Raw genomic sequence first — 20,605 nt, 5'->3', positions numbered from 1 at the left:
TTCCCTCATCTTTCAGCTTGTCTAGAGGCAGTCTCTCTCACAAAATACAAAGTCATTTCGATGTCATTCTTAGCCAGAATTCCTCTAGAATTCTGTTAAAAGTGATTACATCAAAAACCCCCCAATACATATATGAAGCATTCTGACTTCACATTTAAATGATTTGAGGAGAATCCATACCATGGTGGCTGCCATCTTGTACAAATGATGGATAGTTGCCTGCACTCTAATTTAAAGACCAGCAATTTACACAGCACTTAGGTTTCAAAGTGCTTTGCACCCGCTTGGCTGCTAATACGTTTTTCATTCCTGACCTTTTAGCATTGACTAGTTCCAACTAGGATTCAGTTGACTAGGTTTCTGTCTCTCCTCAGTGCATGCTTAAAAGAAAAAACCGCTGAGTTAAATGAAGTCCCTAAGACATATACTTGAAGAGCAGCATTGAGGAACTCATATGTTCTTGGACGTGACTTAAAAGCGAAAGTCTTTTACTAGAATTTATACAGACAAGTGATTTTCTGTGTAAATCTGTTTTTTAAGGGGGTACTTTCCTCTCTGAAAATAGCAATTCCTTCTCTATATACATAGCAAACACAGGTCTGACCCAGAAGACATAAACTGGGTTCTCTAGTCACCCAGCAGAACATGCCCAGGTGAAACTAGCACAGCTGAATGTATTATTTAGATATGACTATTTAATAGTTTCAACGTGGATGAGTCATTTTTATTGACCTTTGCCAGCGAGTCAGTGGAGGAACTGGGGTTTATCCTCAGGGACCGACAATTTCCATTCTCTCACACAGGAGGCCTTTCCCTCCTGTGGACTTAGTAGCTCATTAAAAACAGAAGCCTAGAAACTGGGGCTTGACAGCAAGTGGCAGCCCTCAATAAATCTGCCACCCTTCAACTTCTTAATGAAGGGGGAAAGAGACCCAGGCATCCTTTGGCTTTGGAGGTTTCCTCTGAGCACTGGCTTTAGCACACAGGGCACCAGCTTGCTCTCCCTAGCAGTGGCTCCCACTTGTGAGCCATGCTCTCTAGCGCCCTCTGCTGCTTCTTTCTGTTGGAAACAGCTGTGGTTCTCAGTGCTGGATCCCCTGCCTCCCCATCATTGTCTCCAGCTGCCCTGTAAGAACAGCCAGTGCTTTGCTTTCGTGAAATCTTAAGTTCTCCACCCTTTCCCCCTGAACCATGAGCTTAACCATCCTCCCATCTCCCTGGGAGAATATTACACAACAGAGGGATGAGTTCATTCATTTTTCCTATCAGTGTATGGTATAGAGGGTTATTGGGAAAGTCAGTCAGGGCTGATTCTTTGGTTCTTATTTCCAAGCATTCATATGAGCCTAAATCTGTTGGATACAGCTAGTCAGCTAACGAATGAATGGAATTTCAAATATATTCCTCAGTCCATTAAATGGAAATACACTAAGAATAGGTTGGAATACAGGCCATTAGAGATTATTTGGTTCATGCTCCAAGTATCAAAGAATCTAGATCTTGGAAGAATTTGCCTTGCTCTTTCATTCTCCCTAATCTTATTTCATGGTTATAATAATTCTTAGTAGGTTGAGGTTATTAATCTCCATTCTACAAGTGGCTCTCCAGCTCATGCCCTTAGAAAAGGGCTTTCCACCCAGATCTACTCCGTTCTTCCCCACGTAGAACTTCTCCTTCTAGAGGTGAGAGCATGCACAGGTCTAGCCACACACTCGTGTTTGTTTCTACTTGGGACCAGTATCACCTGTTTGTGAGACAGCCAGTAGGCTTTACAAAAACAGCCTAGACTGAAGAATGGATGATGAAATCCAGCTTCAGGCTGTGATTTATTCACAACTGTGGATGCATCCCATTCCACCAACCTCATGGACCCCAGATGTTCTGAAGGGACTTTATGAGGCATCATTTAATGCTCAATGTCTCTGACAGATCTCACTAACTTTCCAGGACACTTGTAGTGACAGGGAGCTCCATACCCCATCTTTTCATTGTTGTTTTTGAACAAAGTATAAGTAAGACTCTCCAGGTGAAGAATCCAATGCTAACTTCTTTAACATTCCTTACTTATGGAGTTGAAAAACTCAACCATAGATTTGGAAATGGGAGCTATTTGGGGGATGTATTTTTCTTGGAGTGGACCATGCTTGAGCTCCACCTGACCCAACAACCTCCATCTATTGCAGCAGAGAGATGTGTGACCAGCAGAATGCCTTCACCATGTGTCCCCTGTGTGACAAGTCCTGTGATTACTGGAACCTCAGCTCAGCCTGTGGGACCGCGCGGGCCAGCCACCTGTTTGACAACCCTGCCACCGTCTTCTTCTCTATCTTCATGGCTCTGTGGGGTATGTGGCCATCACCAGGCTTGCTTATATGGGTGATTCCTTTACATGGGCACAGTGACCAAGCTGTAAAGCTCATCCCCTTCAGGTTACTTGCTTTCACATTTTTTCTTCCCATCACAAGAAGTATTTTAAGGATGACACCTTTCTTTTCTTTACTCATATGTGTGAATGGAAACAGGAATATCCTTCATGTCTTTATCTGTTTTCTCTCAGATGTAGTCATGCTAACCATGTACTAGCCCCATGTGTGATTTATTCAGAATTTGAACCAATGCCTGTTTTGAAAACTCCTAGCACACCCGTAAGACTCCTGCAGGTGCACTGACTTAGGTGAGATTGTAGATATCGTGCAGCACAATACTTAGAATGGTGGAGTGACTGCCGTGGTCACAGAGTTAGCTCATGGGAAAGGTGGGCTGAGATTTGGTCTCCTGACTCCTGTTCAGTGCGATTGTTAGGGCATCATGAGTGTAGACTGTACTGTCCCTGCACTGTTTAATTTAATATTTAATGCCAGAGTAATGCTTTCGGTATTCCCACCAAAGGGATTTGTGGAGGAAAAAATAATTCCTTCATTTTTCTCCTCCTCCCTTCCTCCCAGAGTATGGAGTAATAAACTTGTTCTGAGCCATAGGTATCTGACTGTAAACACACACAGATACACACAGATACACACACACACACACACACACACACACACACACACATATTCCTATTCTCACAAACTGGAATAACGTGGGATAACCACCCCATGGTAACTGAGCATTTCTAAGAAGACACACCCATGAGTATTAGAAAAGGGACCAAGTCAACCTGTGTCAGGCCATCTGAGTAGCCGCCTGCTCCTTTACTCATCACCGAATGTGCAGGCCCTTGGTTTGCACATTGGATCACAGACCGGCAGGACCACAGTCCTGCTGCAGAGGCTGTTTGATTTATCACTGACTCCATGGGGCCCGGAGGATATGCCAGGATGGGCCCTGAGTCACACGTCCCTGAGCGTATGAGGAGAAGGAGGAGAGGGAGAGGCCTGTTCTCGGTGGTTCTTAGGAGAACTAGAACACAACCTTCCTCCATTCCCTGTGGGGACCTTCAATTGGGTGGAGGCAGAACTTGACTGGAAAGATTCCCATATTGCTAGGCCACCAATAAAAATTTCCAGGGCACACTCTATTCTCTATTATCAGGGAGAGCAGCTGCGTCCCGGGAGCACACGGGCAGTGTTCAGCCCATTGAGAGCTGGAGCAGGGAGCAGGAGGAAATGGAATTGTGACCATAGACTCCTGGGACTATTCACAGGCAGGGTCGGTAGAACACACTGAAGTTGGGGCTTGTTGCCTGGGAAGTCACTGGCAGCTCTGTGTCTCCTTATCAAACAGGAGCATCGTGGAATTACCCCAAGATCCACCTGAGCTGATTTGGAACCCAGAATACATATTCATTTTTTGCTATATTACAACTCTAATGCCCATAATTTGTCTTGCAGATATTACCACCATTGAGTTGCTGAAACCTAATAACTCCAGGTCTATAATCTTTCAAGAACTTTCTTGGGACACATAATCCCCTGTTGTAGAGAAACTTGGTTTTCAATTGTACTTCCTAGTTTCAAGTTTCAACAACTGCCTCTTCTCTTCCCTCGATAGCTGTAATGAACAGCTACCTCCCACCCCTTACGAGATCCTCAGTCATTTCCTACCCCACCCCTGGACCCACTGTCTTCCTTTCACATCACAGTGCAGGGAAAGTACCCAGGGGTGAGATTGCGCCAGAACTTCCTGGCATAGGGTAGGATTTGGTTTTGTTTTTTGACAGTCTTGCTGTGCTTTATGTGATTGTGTATTCAGTTACAGCAGCCAAGAACCTTTAGGCAAGATTGTCTACAAATTACAATTAAAAATAATAGTAATGCCTCTCATTACCATGATTATTATGATTAGTGGTGCTGTGCTGGGTGGGCCTGGGTCAGGGCCCAGGTCTGCTGGGAATAAGGCTGGGAAGAAATGGCTGTACATAGAGAGAGACTTGGGCTGCTGGTGGCAGTGGAAGGGGCGGTGTGGAGTCAGGAGGTCTTGGGGGATACTAGTCAGCAGGACCCAAGTCTGTTGGCTCCCCTGTGGGTCTGACTTCAAACTCCAGGGTATGTTGGGAAAGAGAGTGAAGTCCTACTGAAAAGGGAAGGAAAGAGACAGGGTTTCAGAACTCTTTTCCGAATAGAGGTTAAGGACACTGACCTAGGCAGACCTAATGTGTGTCTCAGTTCTGCTCCTTACCAGCTAGGGATCCCGTAGCAGGTAAATGTGAACCTAGCTCTGTGTCACTAAAGTCAACACTCTTGACCAAGGTGCCCTGTTACCTTGGGCAGATTACTTAATCTTTGGGCATTGTTGTCCTCATCTGTAAATTGAGTGAAATATTACCTACCCCACAGTGCTCTTGTGACATGTGATTGAGTGTGCATGCAGAGCATGTAGCATAGTGCCTGGCATAGATGTGCACCCAGAACTGGGAGCTGCTCTCCATCAGTATGGTGGTCCTCCCTTGCCCTCACGACTCATCTATCCATGACTCTTTTGCCCCTCTCATCATTCCTGCAGTCTGACTTCCTCCCTTCATGGAGACACCAGTCGGTCAGCACTCTGGGCACTGTTGTGTGCACAGCCCTCCTCGGGAACCAAGGAAGGAGCAGTAGGAAGAGGAGGGACTTACTACCATTCTTAGTATCCCCAGGCCAAAGCCAGTGTTAGGAGGGAATACACACACTCGAGAAAGGCCTCAAATCCAAGGGAGAAAAACATGCAAATCAGTGTATGCAAAATGTCATGTCAGATGAAAACATGCAAATCAGTGCACCATAATGTAGCTGCAAGTAAAACAAATGCAGCTTTAAGTAACTGTGTATTCAACCAGTGCATAGGTGTTTGATATTCTTAGTTCTGTGTTGTGACCGAGGTAGACATAGGCAGCTAAGAGCCAGGAAAAGTTTACAGTCCTGTTATTACATCACAAACATGAAGTGTCGGCCAATAGTCAGGCATGGCATGTAGTGAAGTGTGCTCAGGCTCCTGCTAGAGGTGGGGTGGATCTGTAGGGATGGCCTCAGGGAATGTCATGTCCCTCCCTTTCCAGGGTGCCATGAACATAGGGCAGTAGGAGTGAGGAGGACAGGGTGCCATGGGGACTGATGTTATGGAAGAGGGGGACTTGAGCTGGGTCAGGATAGGATGAGGGTAGAAGCTGGAGGATAGCACAGGAGAGAGGGACAACGTGCGCAAGTCGAGTATGGAGATGACGGTGAGGGGATGACCCAGCTGTAATGCGGGCATGGGATGTATGTTGTCAAATGGCAGGATGAGCGATTCAGATAGATAGTTCAGGCTTGACATACATGGTCCTGGAATCCAGAGAGAAGAACTTAGACTGTAAGGAGCCATTGAACATGTAGGCAGGTAGTGTTGGCACCCTTCCTCTGCCCACTCCTTCAGTGCCCAAATGCCATTGTCCTTCAAAAATCAGCTCGGATGCCTCCTCTGGCAGGTAGCACTTCTCTTCGCAGGCCCACAGCTTTTTCATCTGTGTCATTCTTAAGGCCCTGATCACTTTATGTCTTGTATTGTAGTTGTTCACAATCCCTTCTCACAGATTGTAAACAACTTGAGAAGAAAAATCCACATGAAGTTCACCCAATCTCCCTGACAATGCCTAGAATGGTGTTTTGTACATTGCAGATACCTTAGTTGGGACTGGTGCTTTTGCAGGATTAGAAATTCACTCAAACTTACTCAAATAACAAGAGATTTATTTTAAGAAAGCAAGAGACAAGCTCCTGGGTGTAGGAAATGAAATATAACCAGGCCTCTTGGGAACTGGAGCTAGAGATGCTGTGGGAAACGAAGGCCTTCCCTCCTTTCAGGTGCTGCGTGGTCTCTCCCATCCCTGCTCCTCTTTGTGTCTTTTGGTTTCAATTTTCAAAGGAGGGAATCTGAGTGCTCTATCAGCAGGCCCTGGATCAGATGTTCAGCCCTGGTATAACAAACCATGGCTGTAGGGTTGTGCTCGCGGGGGTATCAGGTTCTTCCTAGAGCATGCTGAGAAAGGCGTGCTGGTCCTTCAAAGGGCCGTGGGTGGGGCAGGCAAACTGATGGATGTGTAGGTGTGGCAGGCATTCTACAACTATTTGCTAAGCAAATGGAAGAATGAATGCATACTACTTTACAGAGATTATTCTATCAGCTACATGCAGGATGGGTTGGAAGGCTGAAAGTCTGGAGTCAGGTAGAACTGTTAGGAGACTGTTATGTAACCTCAGAATGAGATGATTAGGGCCCAAATGAGGCAAGTGGTGCTGGGGACAGAAAGAAAGAAATGTAGGGAAAAAGTGACAGTGCTGATGAAGGTGAAGGAAGAAAGAATGTATGCGTAGGCAAGATGAGGCTTGTCAAAAAATCCTGCAGACCCCTCCCTTTTTATTTTCTTCATCCCGCCATCCTTACTTTACTTCTCCAGATCAGTGTTTACCCTTCTCTCATAACTTAGAAGTGGAGAAAGGAGCGTGTGTGTGTGTGTGTGTGTGTGTGTGTGTGTGTAACATATCTATTGGCTCTCAAGGATGTGGAGTATTTCTAGCAGTTTCACCTAGAAGTGGGAAAAAGAGGCTAAATGCATTAAAGAGAGCTCCTAAATTTAAAATAGCTTATCCCCCACCTCCACTGGTGAGCCCAAAGGGTACAGAATCCACTCTTCAAAAACAATCAAGGTTTTTGTTGTTGTTGTTCTTTTTAAGCTACCATGTTCCTGGAAAACTGGAAGAGGCTACAGATGCGACTGGGCTACTTTTGGGACCTGACTGGCATAGAAGAGGAAGAAGTGAGTTCTCTCACGTATTTCTCACATACTTCTGTGGGCTTTTGCTTTGTTTTGACCCTGGAAATGGACTCTCTTGAGTGAGATAACCATGTATGTTTGCTGTCACTGGCTGGGTCTCACAGTGGCTGCCTGGGTAGCTTGGCTCCATGGACTTGGGCCATGGTTGACCTACTCTGAGGCCAAGAGTTCAAGTACCCCCTCTTCCCTTGAGCTGGAGGGCATTGAGCCTGATGTTTGGGCAGATGTCCCAGTGCCCTCCTCTGGGGAAAGAGGTGGCAGAAGATGCAAGAACAAGAGGCAAGAGGTAATCTTGAGATCATAAAGCCAGAGAATCAGGGATATGTCAGAATGCCCTGGGGGCCTCCTGAGGGCCAAAGGAGAGGCAGGGTGTCAGGTGCTGGTTGTCTTTGATGTCTGTGAATGAAGAAAGAAATGCTAAACCTCTGTGGTATAAGCCAGTGCACTGTGTGTGAAACTGGGGAGTTGGGGAGGCGTGAGCTAAGGGAAAGGATAGGTTCTTCTAGAGCAGTGTTCTGGACAGATGATCTTTAAATAATGCAAATAAATCAGCCTTCCCTTATAGCTCTTCTGAGGACTAGCCCCCCATTCTCGATGCTGGTGAGCCGATGATGGGCAGTGTGTCGTGCTTGCTCCCATGATCTATTCCCACCATAATTCCTGCTCCTCCAAAAGCAACCCCACTGCCACTCAGCCCTCCTCCCCTCTTCTTTCACTTCCAAGCTCAGCAAGCCCCTCTGTTCTGACCATTAAAACCTTCAGGGCCTCCTGACACCGGGTGCCACCATGGATGGGATGTCAAGCAGGGACTCTCAATAGTGTGGATATCGTGGGTGAGGGGCTGAGGGCCGTCTAGAAGGGCCAGGAGGCACTTTCAGTTGCCTGAGTACCCACTTGCAAGGACTGGCCACAGCAGTAAGGTGGCTGCATGGAACACAAGCCTGCTCATTACTCTCCTACAGTGATTGCCTTGGACTAGGGACCTGGGGCCTTGTGGCCCTGACACTTTATGAGAAAGAAGTGGAATCCCTAATTTAGTCTCTTCCTAAGCCTGTATGTCCCCACATCTGTGGCATGTCACCATTTCTTCTCCTTAATGCTCTAAGTAGTCTACTTGCCTTTGAGCAGGTGGGCAGAAGAGTGGCAGGACCCGCAGGGCAGCAGCATGGAATGGAATCTACCAGTGCAGGGTGTGCTGCCTGAAAGTGCTGGAAGGAGAGATGTAATGATACAGCCTTTCTCCACCTCCCATGGGTTCTCACTTAATTGCATCCCCATCCCACTCCACCCCATTGCATTACCATATATTGGGTACCCACTCTACTCTAGTCCTAGGTATTTCGCATATACCCTGAGGCTAATACTATCATGAACTCTGTGGTGAAAGAGAGAATATACATATGCATTCTGCCTTCAGAGAGGATTCAAATTATTTAGGAAGATAAGCAACAGAGAATAATAAAGACAGTTTCATTTCTTGCAGGAAAGTTCCCAAACTGGTCCTTCCAATAGAAAGAACACTAGAAGTTTGAATGCGGGTGATCTAGTGGGGAAATGTTTGTATTATTGGTCCCATTTGATTTAGCTGAAATATGTCTCATATATATGAGAGAGACAGAGAGAGAGGGAGGCTGGGGGAGGTGGGTAGGGTAGAGTGCCTACTCCACTAATGCTGTAGAATGTTTCCAAAAAAGAGAAGAAGATGCATTTTGGCCTCCAAGCCTGTGTGGGGCCAGAGACAAGTTAAGTATGCCTGCTAAGTAGAGTTGAGGAAGCCCTCACGTCTTGCTGTTAGAGAGCAAGTGTAAACATAGTCTCTCCATCAGAAAAGCCTCAGTTATAACTCAATACCCTTGAAATCTCTGTAACAAGTCCCTGGCAGGAGTGAGATTATAATCCATTTTTCTTTCTGTAGCCAGGTTTCCTGTTTATCTGTTTAACCCAATGAGCCATGGTAACTTCCTGGGAGGTACATGATTTGAGGAGCTCATGTGCTGGCTGAGACGGGCCTGGCCAAGACTGGGTTTACCCAGGGCCTAAGGAGACATTCCGGATGGGATCTCTGTGTGAGGTTGCTGCAAGGCTGGTTGGTTCTGTAACGTGACTGGCGTGCCGCACATGTGCACAGGCCAGCCTCAACTTTTCCTTTAATGCATTTCTAGTTTGGATTAGCACACATCAATTTCAGTTCAATTCTGAACATGGCCATTAAGCATCTATTACATACTAGGTTTTTGTATGGAATATGGAATTATCTCAGGCGTAGTGTCTGATCTCCAAAGGGCTGCATCCAGCAGGGTGCTCTTTGGTCTATAAATATTTAGAATAGAGTGGAGAGTGTGTGAGAGAAATTGCTCTGGCTAATGTAGAGAGGAAATTCTTAAAAAATCAGGGTTTTGAAGACTGGTTGGCTTTTAATGGGCAGCAAAGGGAAGAAGGGGCGCCCACGAGAAAGAAACAGCAGCAGCCTTGACCTGGGAAAGCGAGGCAACAACAAGATATCTTGAAAGCCAAGTTGGCTTCAGGGGACAGGGCTCAGTATGCAGTGGTGACAAGGACAAAGTATAGTCTGGTGACCGGGTCAGGGAGGGTCCTGATTGCTAATCTGTATCTCCCAGGCCATGGGAAGGCATGAAGATCAGGATAACAAGGTACGAATGACTTGAACAAGGGTCCTAGGACTTATATGAAGCATTTAACCCACATTCAAAACGAGGAGTGAGTGGAAGGCAGATGTTACTTGGGCATTGGAGGGAGGGAGGCAGGGGTCCTTGAAAGCCATGGTTAGAAGTTTTTTCTATTTTAACCAGACACCTCCCAGTATCAGGAATGCTTGAGAGTCTAGCTTTCTATAACCTTAAGACTTCTTTCTTCCCCATGGTATCCACTAGGAAACACTTGCTTCCCAGGGGAAAGGAGGGTGCCAACTGACATACACCAAAGCTTGTGCACCCTCTAGTCCTCCCACCTGGGTGCCTCCAGCAGGTGGGTCACCCCAGGAGGGGTAGAACAAGCAGTAGGGCTTAAGTCCGGCTTGGAAACCAGAGAGAAGCCAGAAGAAGACTGGAGACTGCTTTCTTATGAGGGTGGGGAAGGAAAGAAGCAACCAAGCCCAACGGCCCACCCCCCTGGGCCAGTGCAGGTCTGCCTGTGGGGGTCCCTGTGGACATCATCACGGGACTTATTGAAGGACTCCTCTGATCCTGTTTGTCCTTTTTGCAGGGAGATCTGTCAGACCTCCAGAGTTTTATACTCTAAAATGGGATAATCTTCAGCTCACTGGGTCACTCTTGCCCATTACCTTCTGTCACATCAGGAATACCCTGGGCCTCTTAGAGAGTGTGGCCTTATCTGAACACAGATATCCTGCCCACCCATCTCTCTCCCACCCCTCGTGTATCACATCAAAGCTTAGATATCCTCAGTGACTTCTTTCTGGTTTCACAGGAAACCAAATCCTCTGCCTACCTTTCTAACCTCAGCTTGTGTCATTCTCCTCCTTGCTTAGACCTTCCAGCTACTCAGGCCTTCATTCTGTCTCGAGCTCATTCCAGCCTTTGCCCTGGTTATTCCTGTTGCACAGACTGCTTTTCCCCCAGACTCTGCAAGGCCTGTCTTCTCGGCTTTTGTGTCTCAGTGAAAACATTGCCGTCTTCAGATTGGCCTCCCCCAACTCCCCAATCTGAAGCAGCCATTCTGCTTTATTTCTTCTGCTATTGTTATCCTCATCTGCTAGTTTCTCATTCGTGTGCTGGTTTACTCACTGTACCTTTTCTCTACTTGGAGATAAGTTGCAGGGAAGGAGGGATCTTGTGTCTAGGATTGGCAGTATAGCCTCAGTGCCTGGAAAGAGCTCAGAGTATAGCAGGTGCTTGATGACTCCTGGTTGAAGACATTTGTTGGATGTATCTCTGGACTTACCTCTTTACATCAGACAAATGTGGTCCTGAGCAGGCTTGGGTTCTTCCTCCCAGCTGGCTCCTGGGGAGACTGACCACGTGGAAACAGTTCCCAGAGTCTCGATGGGAGGGGTGATGATCTGTGATGACTCAGCATCAGATAACCCATCCAGTGCTGTTGTATCTGGGGAACATCAGGAGTATCAGGCTGATCTGCCCGTGGCTGGGTGTGTCAAAGCAGCCCTCCCAGGGGCTGGATTCTGCTCTGGCCAGGAGCTCAGTTGTCCAATTTGAGGGATTCCATAACCTCACCCCACTTGCTTGGCTGCAAACAGGGAGGTCCTTGTCAGGCCTGCTTCAGCTGAGTGCAGCGCAGCCTGTCTCTTCTTTGAGTTTCGGATTCCTGTCTGAGTGCTCAGGAAGCTAGGCTTGCTTTAAAAAGTTAAGGGTTATGGCCGGGTGCAGTGGTTCACGCCTGTAATCCCAGCACTTTGGGAGGCCGAGGCGGGTGGATCACCTGAGGTTAGGAGTTCAAGACCAGCTTGGTCAACATGGTGAAACCCCATCTCTACTAAAAGTACAAAAAAATCAGCTGGGCCTGGTGGCATGTGCCTGCAGTCCCAGCTACTCCGGAGGCTGAGGCAGGAGAATTGCTTGAGCCTGGAAGGCAGAGGTTGCAGTGAGCCGAGATCATGCCACAGCACTCCAGCCTGGGCGACAGAGTGAGACTCTGTCTCAAAAAAAAAAAAAAAAGAAAAAGAAAAAAAAGATGAGGGAGCTTTGAGCTGGGGCCCAGCGTGGGGGGAGGTGAGCCACAGCCACACCTAGAGGGATTCAAGCAAACTCCTCTGTGTGCTGCCACATCATGTCCTGGAAAGCCAGAGATAATCAGAAACATCCTGTCGGTCAGCTAGGGGTGCCTCCCTTAGCCCCTGTGCAGGGTCTGAAAGGGGAGAGGCTCCTCTGGCTTGAAGAGATGTAGAACCCATGTTCTGGAACTCACTGAAAGATACTGCTAAGTTTTTAATTAAAATCTCCCATTGGAATAACGTAGAAGAAAAGCAACCAAATTTCAGAGGCCATGGGGGAGAACCTCAAACCATACTTCTCCAAGTATTCCTGCAGGTTATTAATTGTTACAGGCAAAAGTTGCTCTGCGGGAAATGATGTGCTTAGGAAAATTAAGCAAGCTTCTTGACAGTAGTACTTTTCAGAGTTTTTAATGTGCTCATTGTGACTCTCAGAAAGTCGATACGTTCTAGTGTTTTCCAGTCTTTTAGACCTTGGAATCCTTTTTTAGCTGAAATTCTCTTGGCACACACATTAGGAAATGCTGTGTTGGAGAACGGATGAAGGTGAGAGACAAAATCAAGTGCACTTTACAAGCATTCAGAGATTTCTGTGTGTTCTGCATGGTGCCAAGTACTGTGCAAAACATAGAATAATACAGAGCAGGTAGCTGATCTTTATGTTACAATAAGAAGACTCTCACATGCAAAACAGCGAGGAAAAAATAAAAGAAAAATACGTAATGAAGATCTACAGTGTGTGGTATAAGCTATAAAAGTTTCGGAATTCAGAGAGGGAGGAGACCCCACCTGGTAGGTATGTTGCAACAGTTGGAGAAGTCCTCCTGGAAGGGGTGGGACTGACGTCCCCTCGGAGAATGGGTGAGGATAGAATGGCACCGCCTGCAGTTGTTTTAGTTATGCTTGTTAGTCACTTACATGGTCTGTCCTCTCCTGCATCATGGCGTGTCTTGGGAAAGCCAGAGACGGGTCAAGAGCCTGGCCCATTGACCTTTGGAATCTCTGACATATGGACAGGGATAAGGACATGTGTGTTCCCTGAATGGCAGAGCCCATCGTGAGCCAGTACCTGAATCCCTGCCCAGTAGTTATCGATAAACGATGCAGGAACATGAAGTCCTCAGACCTGTAGATGTTTGTTCTTGAGCTGGAAACCGTAAGGAAGACCCGTCAATGAGGCCAGGTGTACACAGTTAAATTTTCTTTGAAGTGAGTTATGCATTTTCCTACCCCGGCATCTGCACTGATTTGACCGTGGTCCTCTGGATTAGTTAGGTGCTCTTTCCCATGCCTGGTGACTCACAACTCAGGTTTGTGTTGCTGAATGGCCCAGTGAGGTCTCTTGAGCATTGCTGTACTTGCCAATGAGTTACTCACCGAGGCTGCACAGCAAACAGGTCCAGGCAAGTGAGTTTTAAGATTCCCTATGGCCACCCTTGACTTTGATGTTTATTGGTCGCCATTTTAGCTCAGAGAATAATGGAGCAGGGAAGGAGTTTTGTTGTTGCCCTCACTCCCAGCTGTGGGGCACATCTGTTTCTCCAGCTGGGAGTTGGCTTGTTGAAAGTTAAAGTTTGAGGTCTGACGATAGTTGGTGGGATGACCGGGGATATCCCTCTGCCTCTGGTGAAACTGCTCTGCAAAGCACTGGGCCCCTCTTCGTATCAACCATCCAGTTAACATTTCCTCTCTCTTTTCTCAACACCGGCGCTATCCCCAGGAACGTGCCCAGGTTTGGTTTTCAGTGTGATGACGAGTGTTGTGTGTCCCTTGTCTCTTCCTCACGTTGTGTTCTTATGTTAGGATGTGATGTCTAGATGCCTTGTGATTGTGTGTGGTGGGGCAGTTCATATCCAATAGCATCCAATCCTAAACGCTGACGTTAATGTACATGTGTCTGGTTATAACCCTAAGGCCAAGGTCATTCTTCCTTTTGTTTACTAACCACTCACTGCTCTTTGGTTTAGGAACATTCCAGGCCTGAGTATGAAACCAAAGTTCGAGAGAAAATGCTAAAGGAGAGCAACAAGTCTGCTGTCCAGAAATTGGAAACAAACACGACGGAGTGTGGCGATGAGGTATGAAGCTGGGCTTGCTGCTCACGGTCCTCTTTACTTGTTGAGATCCTGTTGTCATTTCGTTTGGCACGCCTTAGTGAAGGGAGACTGGGCTTGAGAAGGGGTTGATGTGGGGCGGGATGAGATGAGAGCATGACATCTCGCATTGTCCTGCAGCCAGAGATTATGGGCAATGGGCTTTCGCTATGACTTGACCTCTCTTTCCAGATAGCGGTGCTATCTGGTCAAAATGGGAGGGCAGGTTAGAGGAGAAACAGTTTCAGGCCTGATTCCTACCATCATCTAAATATTGAATAATAATAACATTCAATACCCCACCAGACCAACCACCACCACGGCTAATCCTTATCGAACGCTTGCTCTATGTTAGACACTGTTCTAAGTGTATTACGTTATCTCACAATAAGTCTGTGAGGCTGGTACTATTGCTATGTAAATGAAGGCTCATGAAAAAAGTTATGTCCACAGATGAAGTCATTTGCCAGACGTCGCACAGCCAGTAAATGGTAGGTGGATCTGGGATTCCACTGCAGGTCTATTAGTCTGTGCCTCTAACCGCTATGCCATACAGCCTTCAACTGCAATGGGAAAATCAAAGGATAGAACAAGAAATGGCTCTTAGGGCCTGCAGTGGCAAATACATGCCTGTATTTGCTCAAGCTACTCGTGCAATGTTCCTTACATTTCATTTTATCTTGGTGGACCTCCAAACGTGGAAACATGATGGTGACCATGTCCTCTGAGTCATGTCTCTCAGTTTCATGGTGGCATGCAGTCATTAAAACAGAGCTTCAGAATTTGTGCTGTGGTTCGTAAAAAAACTCAGAGTATGTATGTTGGGGGGACATGGGGATGCTCTTTGGGATACCTGTCTCTGTGTGCCACCCGTCTTTGAAAGCGAGGAGGGGTGGGGAGAGAGAGAGAGAGAGGAGAGTTTATGTCTTTCTTAATCTGGTTCTTGAAAAAAAAAATCCACTAGATTGAAAATCTGTTGCTTTTAGATATGTCTTTTCTCCATCTTGGATTTGAATTCAAATTTCATTTCATTTCACATTCTTTAAGTTGGAACCATTCATGTTAACATGCAAATTTATGCAAGCATCAAAACAGAAGAATGTGGTGTTTTCGAGCCCAAAGTGCTGGCATTTTTTTTTTTTTTTAAGAAAACAGTACTTAAACAGAACAGAGGGGGTGGCCCTCAGAGTTATTTTTTTTCCTAGACGAAGACCAAGTCCAAGACCACCAATTATTCAGGGAAATAATGAATTCATTCTTAGGAAAGACTAATCATCACCGCCACCCTCAGCAGAAAGCAAGCACTCTGTGTTCTGTCAGCTTCGGCAACGCCGTGCAAACTTCTTTCTCCACCCCATAGCAATATACAATGGATAATTTTATGGAAATCACATGTAACTTTTATTGACCACTGACTCATTGAATTTTAATTCCATAGACGGGAATGCCAAGGAACTGGAATTGTGTACACTGAGGCTGTGGTTCTAATATAAGCATTGCTTGGGTATATATGCATGATTGGCCAAATAACTTTCAGGAACCATGAATAATTAAAAAACATCTGAATGCATTATGAATGATACATATGTTTATGTTTTAGCATTCAACATCTATTTTCATTACACTGTTGAGAATGCAAAGCTCAAAGCATCTAATGCCTTATGGGCACTGGGGGGAAATGACCTTCTCAAATGAGTAGTGTAAGATAAAAATGGTCTAGAATTTGATTGTCAGGATCCTTCTTGTGTTTCCTCAGTTTCTTTAACATTGTTAATGCTTCTGTTCTTGCCAAATCCAGCCATAGGTGGGAGATAAAGATGGATGCTGCTCTTGTCTGCAGGAAGAGTTGTAGTCAATACCCACCGCATAGCATTGCTGCAGGGGCACCATTGCATGTGGAATGTTTAGGAAAGGCACCTGCTTCTGAGGAATAGACAGGGACTAAAGAATCAAATTCTAGCTGGTGGTCTTGGATGTGCTTGTCTCAGCCCAGAAGATCACCTTGGTTCTGCCTTCACTGTAATCCTGATGCTGCATATCCTCACCTCTCCTTACTTTCCTTCCTGTTGAATGGTAAAAAGCTACCATTTACTGAGGCCCAGAGTGGTGCGCGAATTTGCTTAAGACCACGTAGCTAGCTGTGGGGAAGCTGGTAATCAAACCCAGCTCTGCCTGATCCCCAAGGCCTGTTTGCTTTTCTTTTTTCTTTTTAATTTTAAAGATACGAAGTCCGTTTACTTTTTAAACATGTTTATTGAGATTTAATTTTATACACTAAAATTCACCCATTTAAAGTGCACAATTCAATGGTTTTTAGCATATTCACAGATTTGTGCAATTATCTACACAATTTATATTTAAAATATTTTAATTATCCGAAAAAGAAACCCTGTACCCAATAGTTGCCAAGCCATGGGTAACAACTAATCTACTTTCTGTCTCTATAGATTTGCCTATTCTGGACTTTCACGTAAATGGTATTATAGAATATGCGGTCCTTAGCTTCTTTCACTTCGCAACATTTTTTTAGGATTCATTCATATTGTAGCATATATCAGTACTTCGTTCTTTTATATTGCCAAATAATATTCTATATTGTGGATCTGCTTCATTTTATTTATCGATGCAGTTGATGGACATTTGGGTGGTCTCTACTTTTGGGCTATTAGGAATAATGCTGCAATGGACATTTGGGTACAAGTTTTTTTTTTTTGCCGTATGCTTTCATTTTTCTTGGGTATATACGTAGGAGTAGAATTGCTGGGTCATATGGTAACTCTATGTTTAACATTTTAAAGAACTGCCATGCTATTTTTCCAAAGTGGCTATATTGTTTTACATTCCAACCAGCTATTTATGAGGTTTCCAGCGTCTCCACATCCTCACCAACACTTAGTATCTGTTTTTTACATTTTATCCATCCCAGTGGTGTGAAGTGATATTTCATTGTAGTTTTAACTTGCATTTCCCTAATGATTAATGATGTGAACTTCATTAGTGATCGTTAATGGTCATTTGCATGTCTTCTTTGGAAAAATATCTATTCAAATCCTTTGCCTCTTAAAAATATTGGGTTAATTGGCTTTTGGTTATCAGGTTGTAAGAGTTATTTTTATATTTGGAATATATTAAGTTCTTTATATATTTGGGATATAAGAAATTCTTTATATATTTGGATTACCAGTCTTATCAAATAATATGATGTAGAAATCGTTTCTTTAATTCTGTAGATTGTCTTTTCACTTTATTGAAATTTTGAATTTTGAAATAGTTCAATTTATCTAATTTTGTTACTTATGCTTTTGTGTTATATCTCAGAAACCATTGCCTAATCCAATGTCATTAAGATATTTCTAATTTTTCTTCTAAGAATTTTATAGTTTTAACACTTGCAGTTAGGCCTATGATCCATTTTGAGTTAATTTTTGTGTATGATTTAAGGAGGGTATTCAAATGTATTTTTCTGCATGTAGATATTCAGTTGTCCCAGCAACATTTGTTGAACAGACTGTTTCCTCACTGAATTATCTTGACACCCTTATCAAAAGTCAATTGACCATAAATGTAAGAGTTTATTTCTGGACATCAATTAGATTCCATTGATCTATACATCTATTCTTATGTAGTACCACCCTATCTTGATTGCTGTGCCTATATAGTAAGTTTTGAATTTGGGGGTATGAGTCCTCTGACTTTGTACTTTTTTTTCAAAATTGTTTTGACCATTCTGGGTGTTTTGCATTTCCATATGAACTTCATGACTAGCTTGTCGATGTCTATAAGAAAGCAAGCTGGGATTTTGCTAGGGATTGAGTTGAATCTATAGACTAATTTTGGAAGAATTGCCATCTTAGCAATAGTAAGTCTTCTATGAATGTGGTATATCTTTCTATTTATGTAGACCTTTTATTTTTTCAACAATGTTTTATAGTTTTCAGTGTACAAGTCTTGTACATATTTTGTTAAATTTATTGATAATTATTTTATTTTTTTGATGCTATTGAAAATATAGTTTTCTTGATTTTATTTTTGGACTGTTCACTGCCAGTATATAGAAATATAATTGATTTTTCTATATTGATCTGGTATCCCATAACTTTTCTGAACTCATTTATTAGTTCTAATAATTTTTAATGGATTCCTTAGGATTTTCTATTTGTGAGATCATGTTATCTGTGAATAGTGATAGTTTTACTTCTTTTTTCCAATCTGGATATATTTTATCCCTGCTCGCTCCACCCATTTCCTAATTGCCCTGATTGGAATCTCCTGTACAATGCTGAATAGAAGTGGTGAGGCCGGGTGCGGTGGCTCACGCCTGTAATCCCAGCACTTTGAGAGGCCGAGGTGGGCGGATCATGAGGTCAAGAGATGGAGACCATCCTGGCTAACATGGTGAAACCCCATCTCTACTAAAAATACAAAAAATTAGCTGGGCGTGGTGGCGGGCGCCTGTAGTCCCAGCTGTTTGGGAGGCTGAGGCAGGAGAATGGCGTGAACCTGGGAGGCAGAGCTTGCAGTGAGCCGAGATTGTGGGACTGCACTCCAGCCTGGGGGACAGAGCAAGACTCTGTCTCGAAAAAAAAAAAGAAAAAAGTAACCAGGCGTGGTGGCAAGCACCTGTAGTCCCAGCTACTGGGGAGGCTGAGGCAGGAGAATGACATGAACCTGGGAGGCAGAGCTGGCAGTGAGCCGAGACTGCGCCACCGCACTCCAGCCTGGGTGACAGAGTGAGACTCCGTCTCAAAAAAAAAAAGGAAGTGGTGAGAATGGACTTCCTTGCTTTGTTTTTGACCATAGGAGAAAAAAATTTAGTTTTTCACCATTAAGTCACTGTAAGTCTCATGTTACCTGTAGGCCATTGCTTTTTTTTTTTTTTTTTTTTTTTTGGTTTGTTTAAAACTCTCTCTATAAGGTTTCCCTCTAAGGCCATTCTTGCATTGCTATAAATACCCGAGACTGAGTAATTTATTAAAAAAGAGAGGTTTAATTGGCTCAAGGTTCTGTAGGGTTTAGAAAAGGCATGGTGCTGGTATCTTCTTGACTTCTAAGGAGGCCTCAGGAAGTTTATAATCATTGTGGAAGGCGAAGGGGGAGCAGGCATGTCCCATACTGAAAGCAGGAGAGAGAAAAAGGAGTGAGTTATAGGGGAGGTGGTGCCACACACTTTTAAATGACCAGATCTCACAGGAACTCACTCACTTTTGCAAAGACAGCACCAAGCCACGAGGGATCCACCCCCATGATCCAAACACCTCCCGCCAGTCTCCACCTCCAGCACCGAGGATTACAATTCAACATGAGATTTGGGTGGGAACAAATATCCAAACTGTATCAGCTTCCCTGAAAACAATTCACATCTCATGTACATGACACTGATCTGTAATGAAATGCTCTGTACTGTAATAAGGGGATAACCATATATAAGGACCCCGGGGTAGGAGTTATGGTACCATTACCAGGCAGCTGAGCCTTCTGGGTCTCTTCCACCTCAGCTGTCATGCAGGTAGATTAGATTACACAGCCTCTCCAGTTCTGAGAGTCAGTCTTTGCTGATGTGCAGAGATGATGTTGGTCATCAACCCATTGGTTTGGGGGATTGGACTGTCTCTTATTTATTTATATGGTAGTAACTTAGCTCTTATACCTTCTCTTATTGATTTTCAAGGATGTGGGCATAGGAGGATGTTAATAATGATAAAATTATAAGTAACATTTATGGAGTGCTTATTGTATGTAATGTGCAAAGCTTTGCAGGTATTATTTCCTTTATTATTTCCATTATGATCCCCAACTCACAGATGAGAAGACTGAGGTCTACAGGGGAACATAAGTTGATCAATGATAATACATGGCAGAGCCAGAGTCGAGGCCAGGCAGTCTGACTCAAAAGCAATGCTTTTAACCTCTTGCTCCTGTGTCTGCTGAAAGTTTTCCTTCAATAGATCCTCAAACACTCCTAAAAAGTCATGTTTGATTCTTCTTTCCTAAACTAAAGGCAGAAAGGACTGTGGTATTCACTGGAAAGATGGGTGAGAGACAAATTCGCTACCCCACATTAGTGGTTTTGTGTAAATTTTAGTGGGGTGATGCTCTATTTCCACTGAGGACAACAGTGGGGAGAATTAGCTCAGTTTACTGCTAGAGGTTCAACAGACAGTAGGGAAAATTCAGGAATATAAATATAGGTATAGATTGTGTTTTCAAGAAAGAATACTGAGTCCGGAACTTTTAATAAAAGAATAGCGTGGATTTTTTTTTTTTTTTTCCTAAATCAGTTTGAATCTTTTCTAGACTGCTGTATCCCGGACACGTTTGGAGGTTTTCTTAAGTTTCCCTGCAGGTCACCAATTCTCTCTGTTCCTACAAGATGGTAAAGCTCTAAGTTGAGTGCAGATGGCAAGGTGCTGGAGCTGGCAGGTTGAGGAGCAGTGCTATTCTTTGCCTCTCATCCCTGTAACCTTTCACTCAGCACTTTCTCAGCTCATGCCTCCTTTGCTTCCAATAAACTTTCTATTAGAGTACAGTAAGAAGACAAAACTCATTCTACGTGGGTCAGCAGAGACAATACGAAGA

At 44.4% G+C, this 20,605-nt stretch overlaps 1 protein-coding gene across 1 annotated transcript in view; it reads left to right on the top strand.

The window, feature by feature from the left end:
* ANO2 (anoctamin 2) overlaps nt 1-20,605 on the top strand; it is a 384,000-nt gene that overhangs the window by 196,698 nt on the left and 166,697 nt on the right. The window contains exons 12-14 of the mRNA XM_008973750.3: nt 2,184-2,344; nt 7,128-7,210; nt 13,904-14,014. Coding sequence (XP_008971998.1) covers nt 2,184-2,344; nt 7,128-7,210; nt 13,904-14,014 — 355 coding nt within the window. The remainder of the gene's footprint in view (nt 1-2,183; nt 2,345-7,127; nt 7,211-13,903; nt 14,015-20,605) is intronic.

The sequence above is a fragment of the Pan paniscus genome, chromosome 10 (genome assembly GCF_029289425.2).
Source record: "Pan paniscus chromosome 10, NHGRI_mPanPan1-v2.0_pri, whole genome shotgun sequence".
Classification (NCBI taxonomy): Eukaryota; Metazoa; Chordata; class Mammalia; order Primates; family Hominidae; genus Pan; species Pan paniscus.
This window is presented reverse-complemented; position numbering and strand designations above follow the sequence as displayed.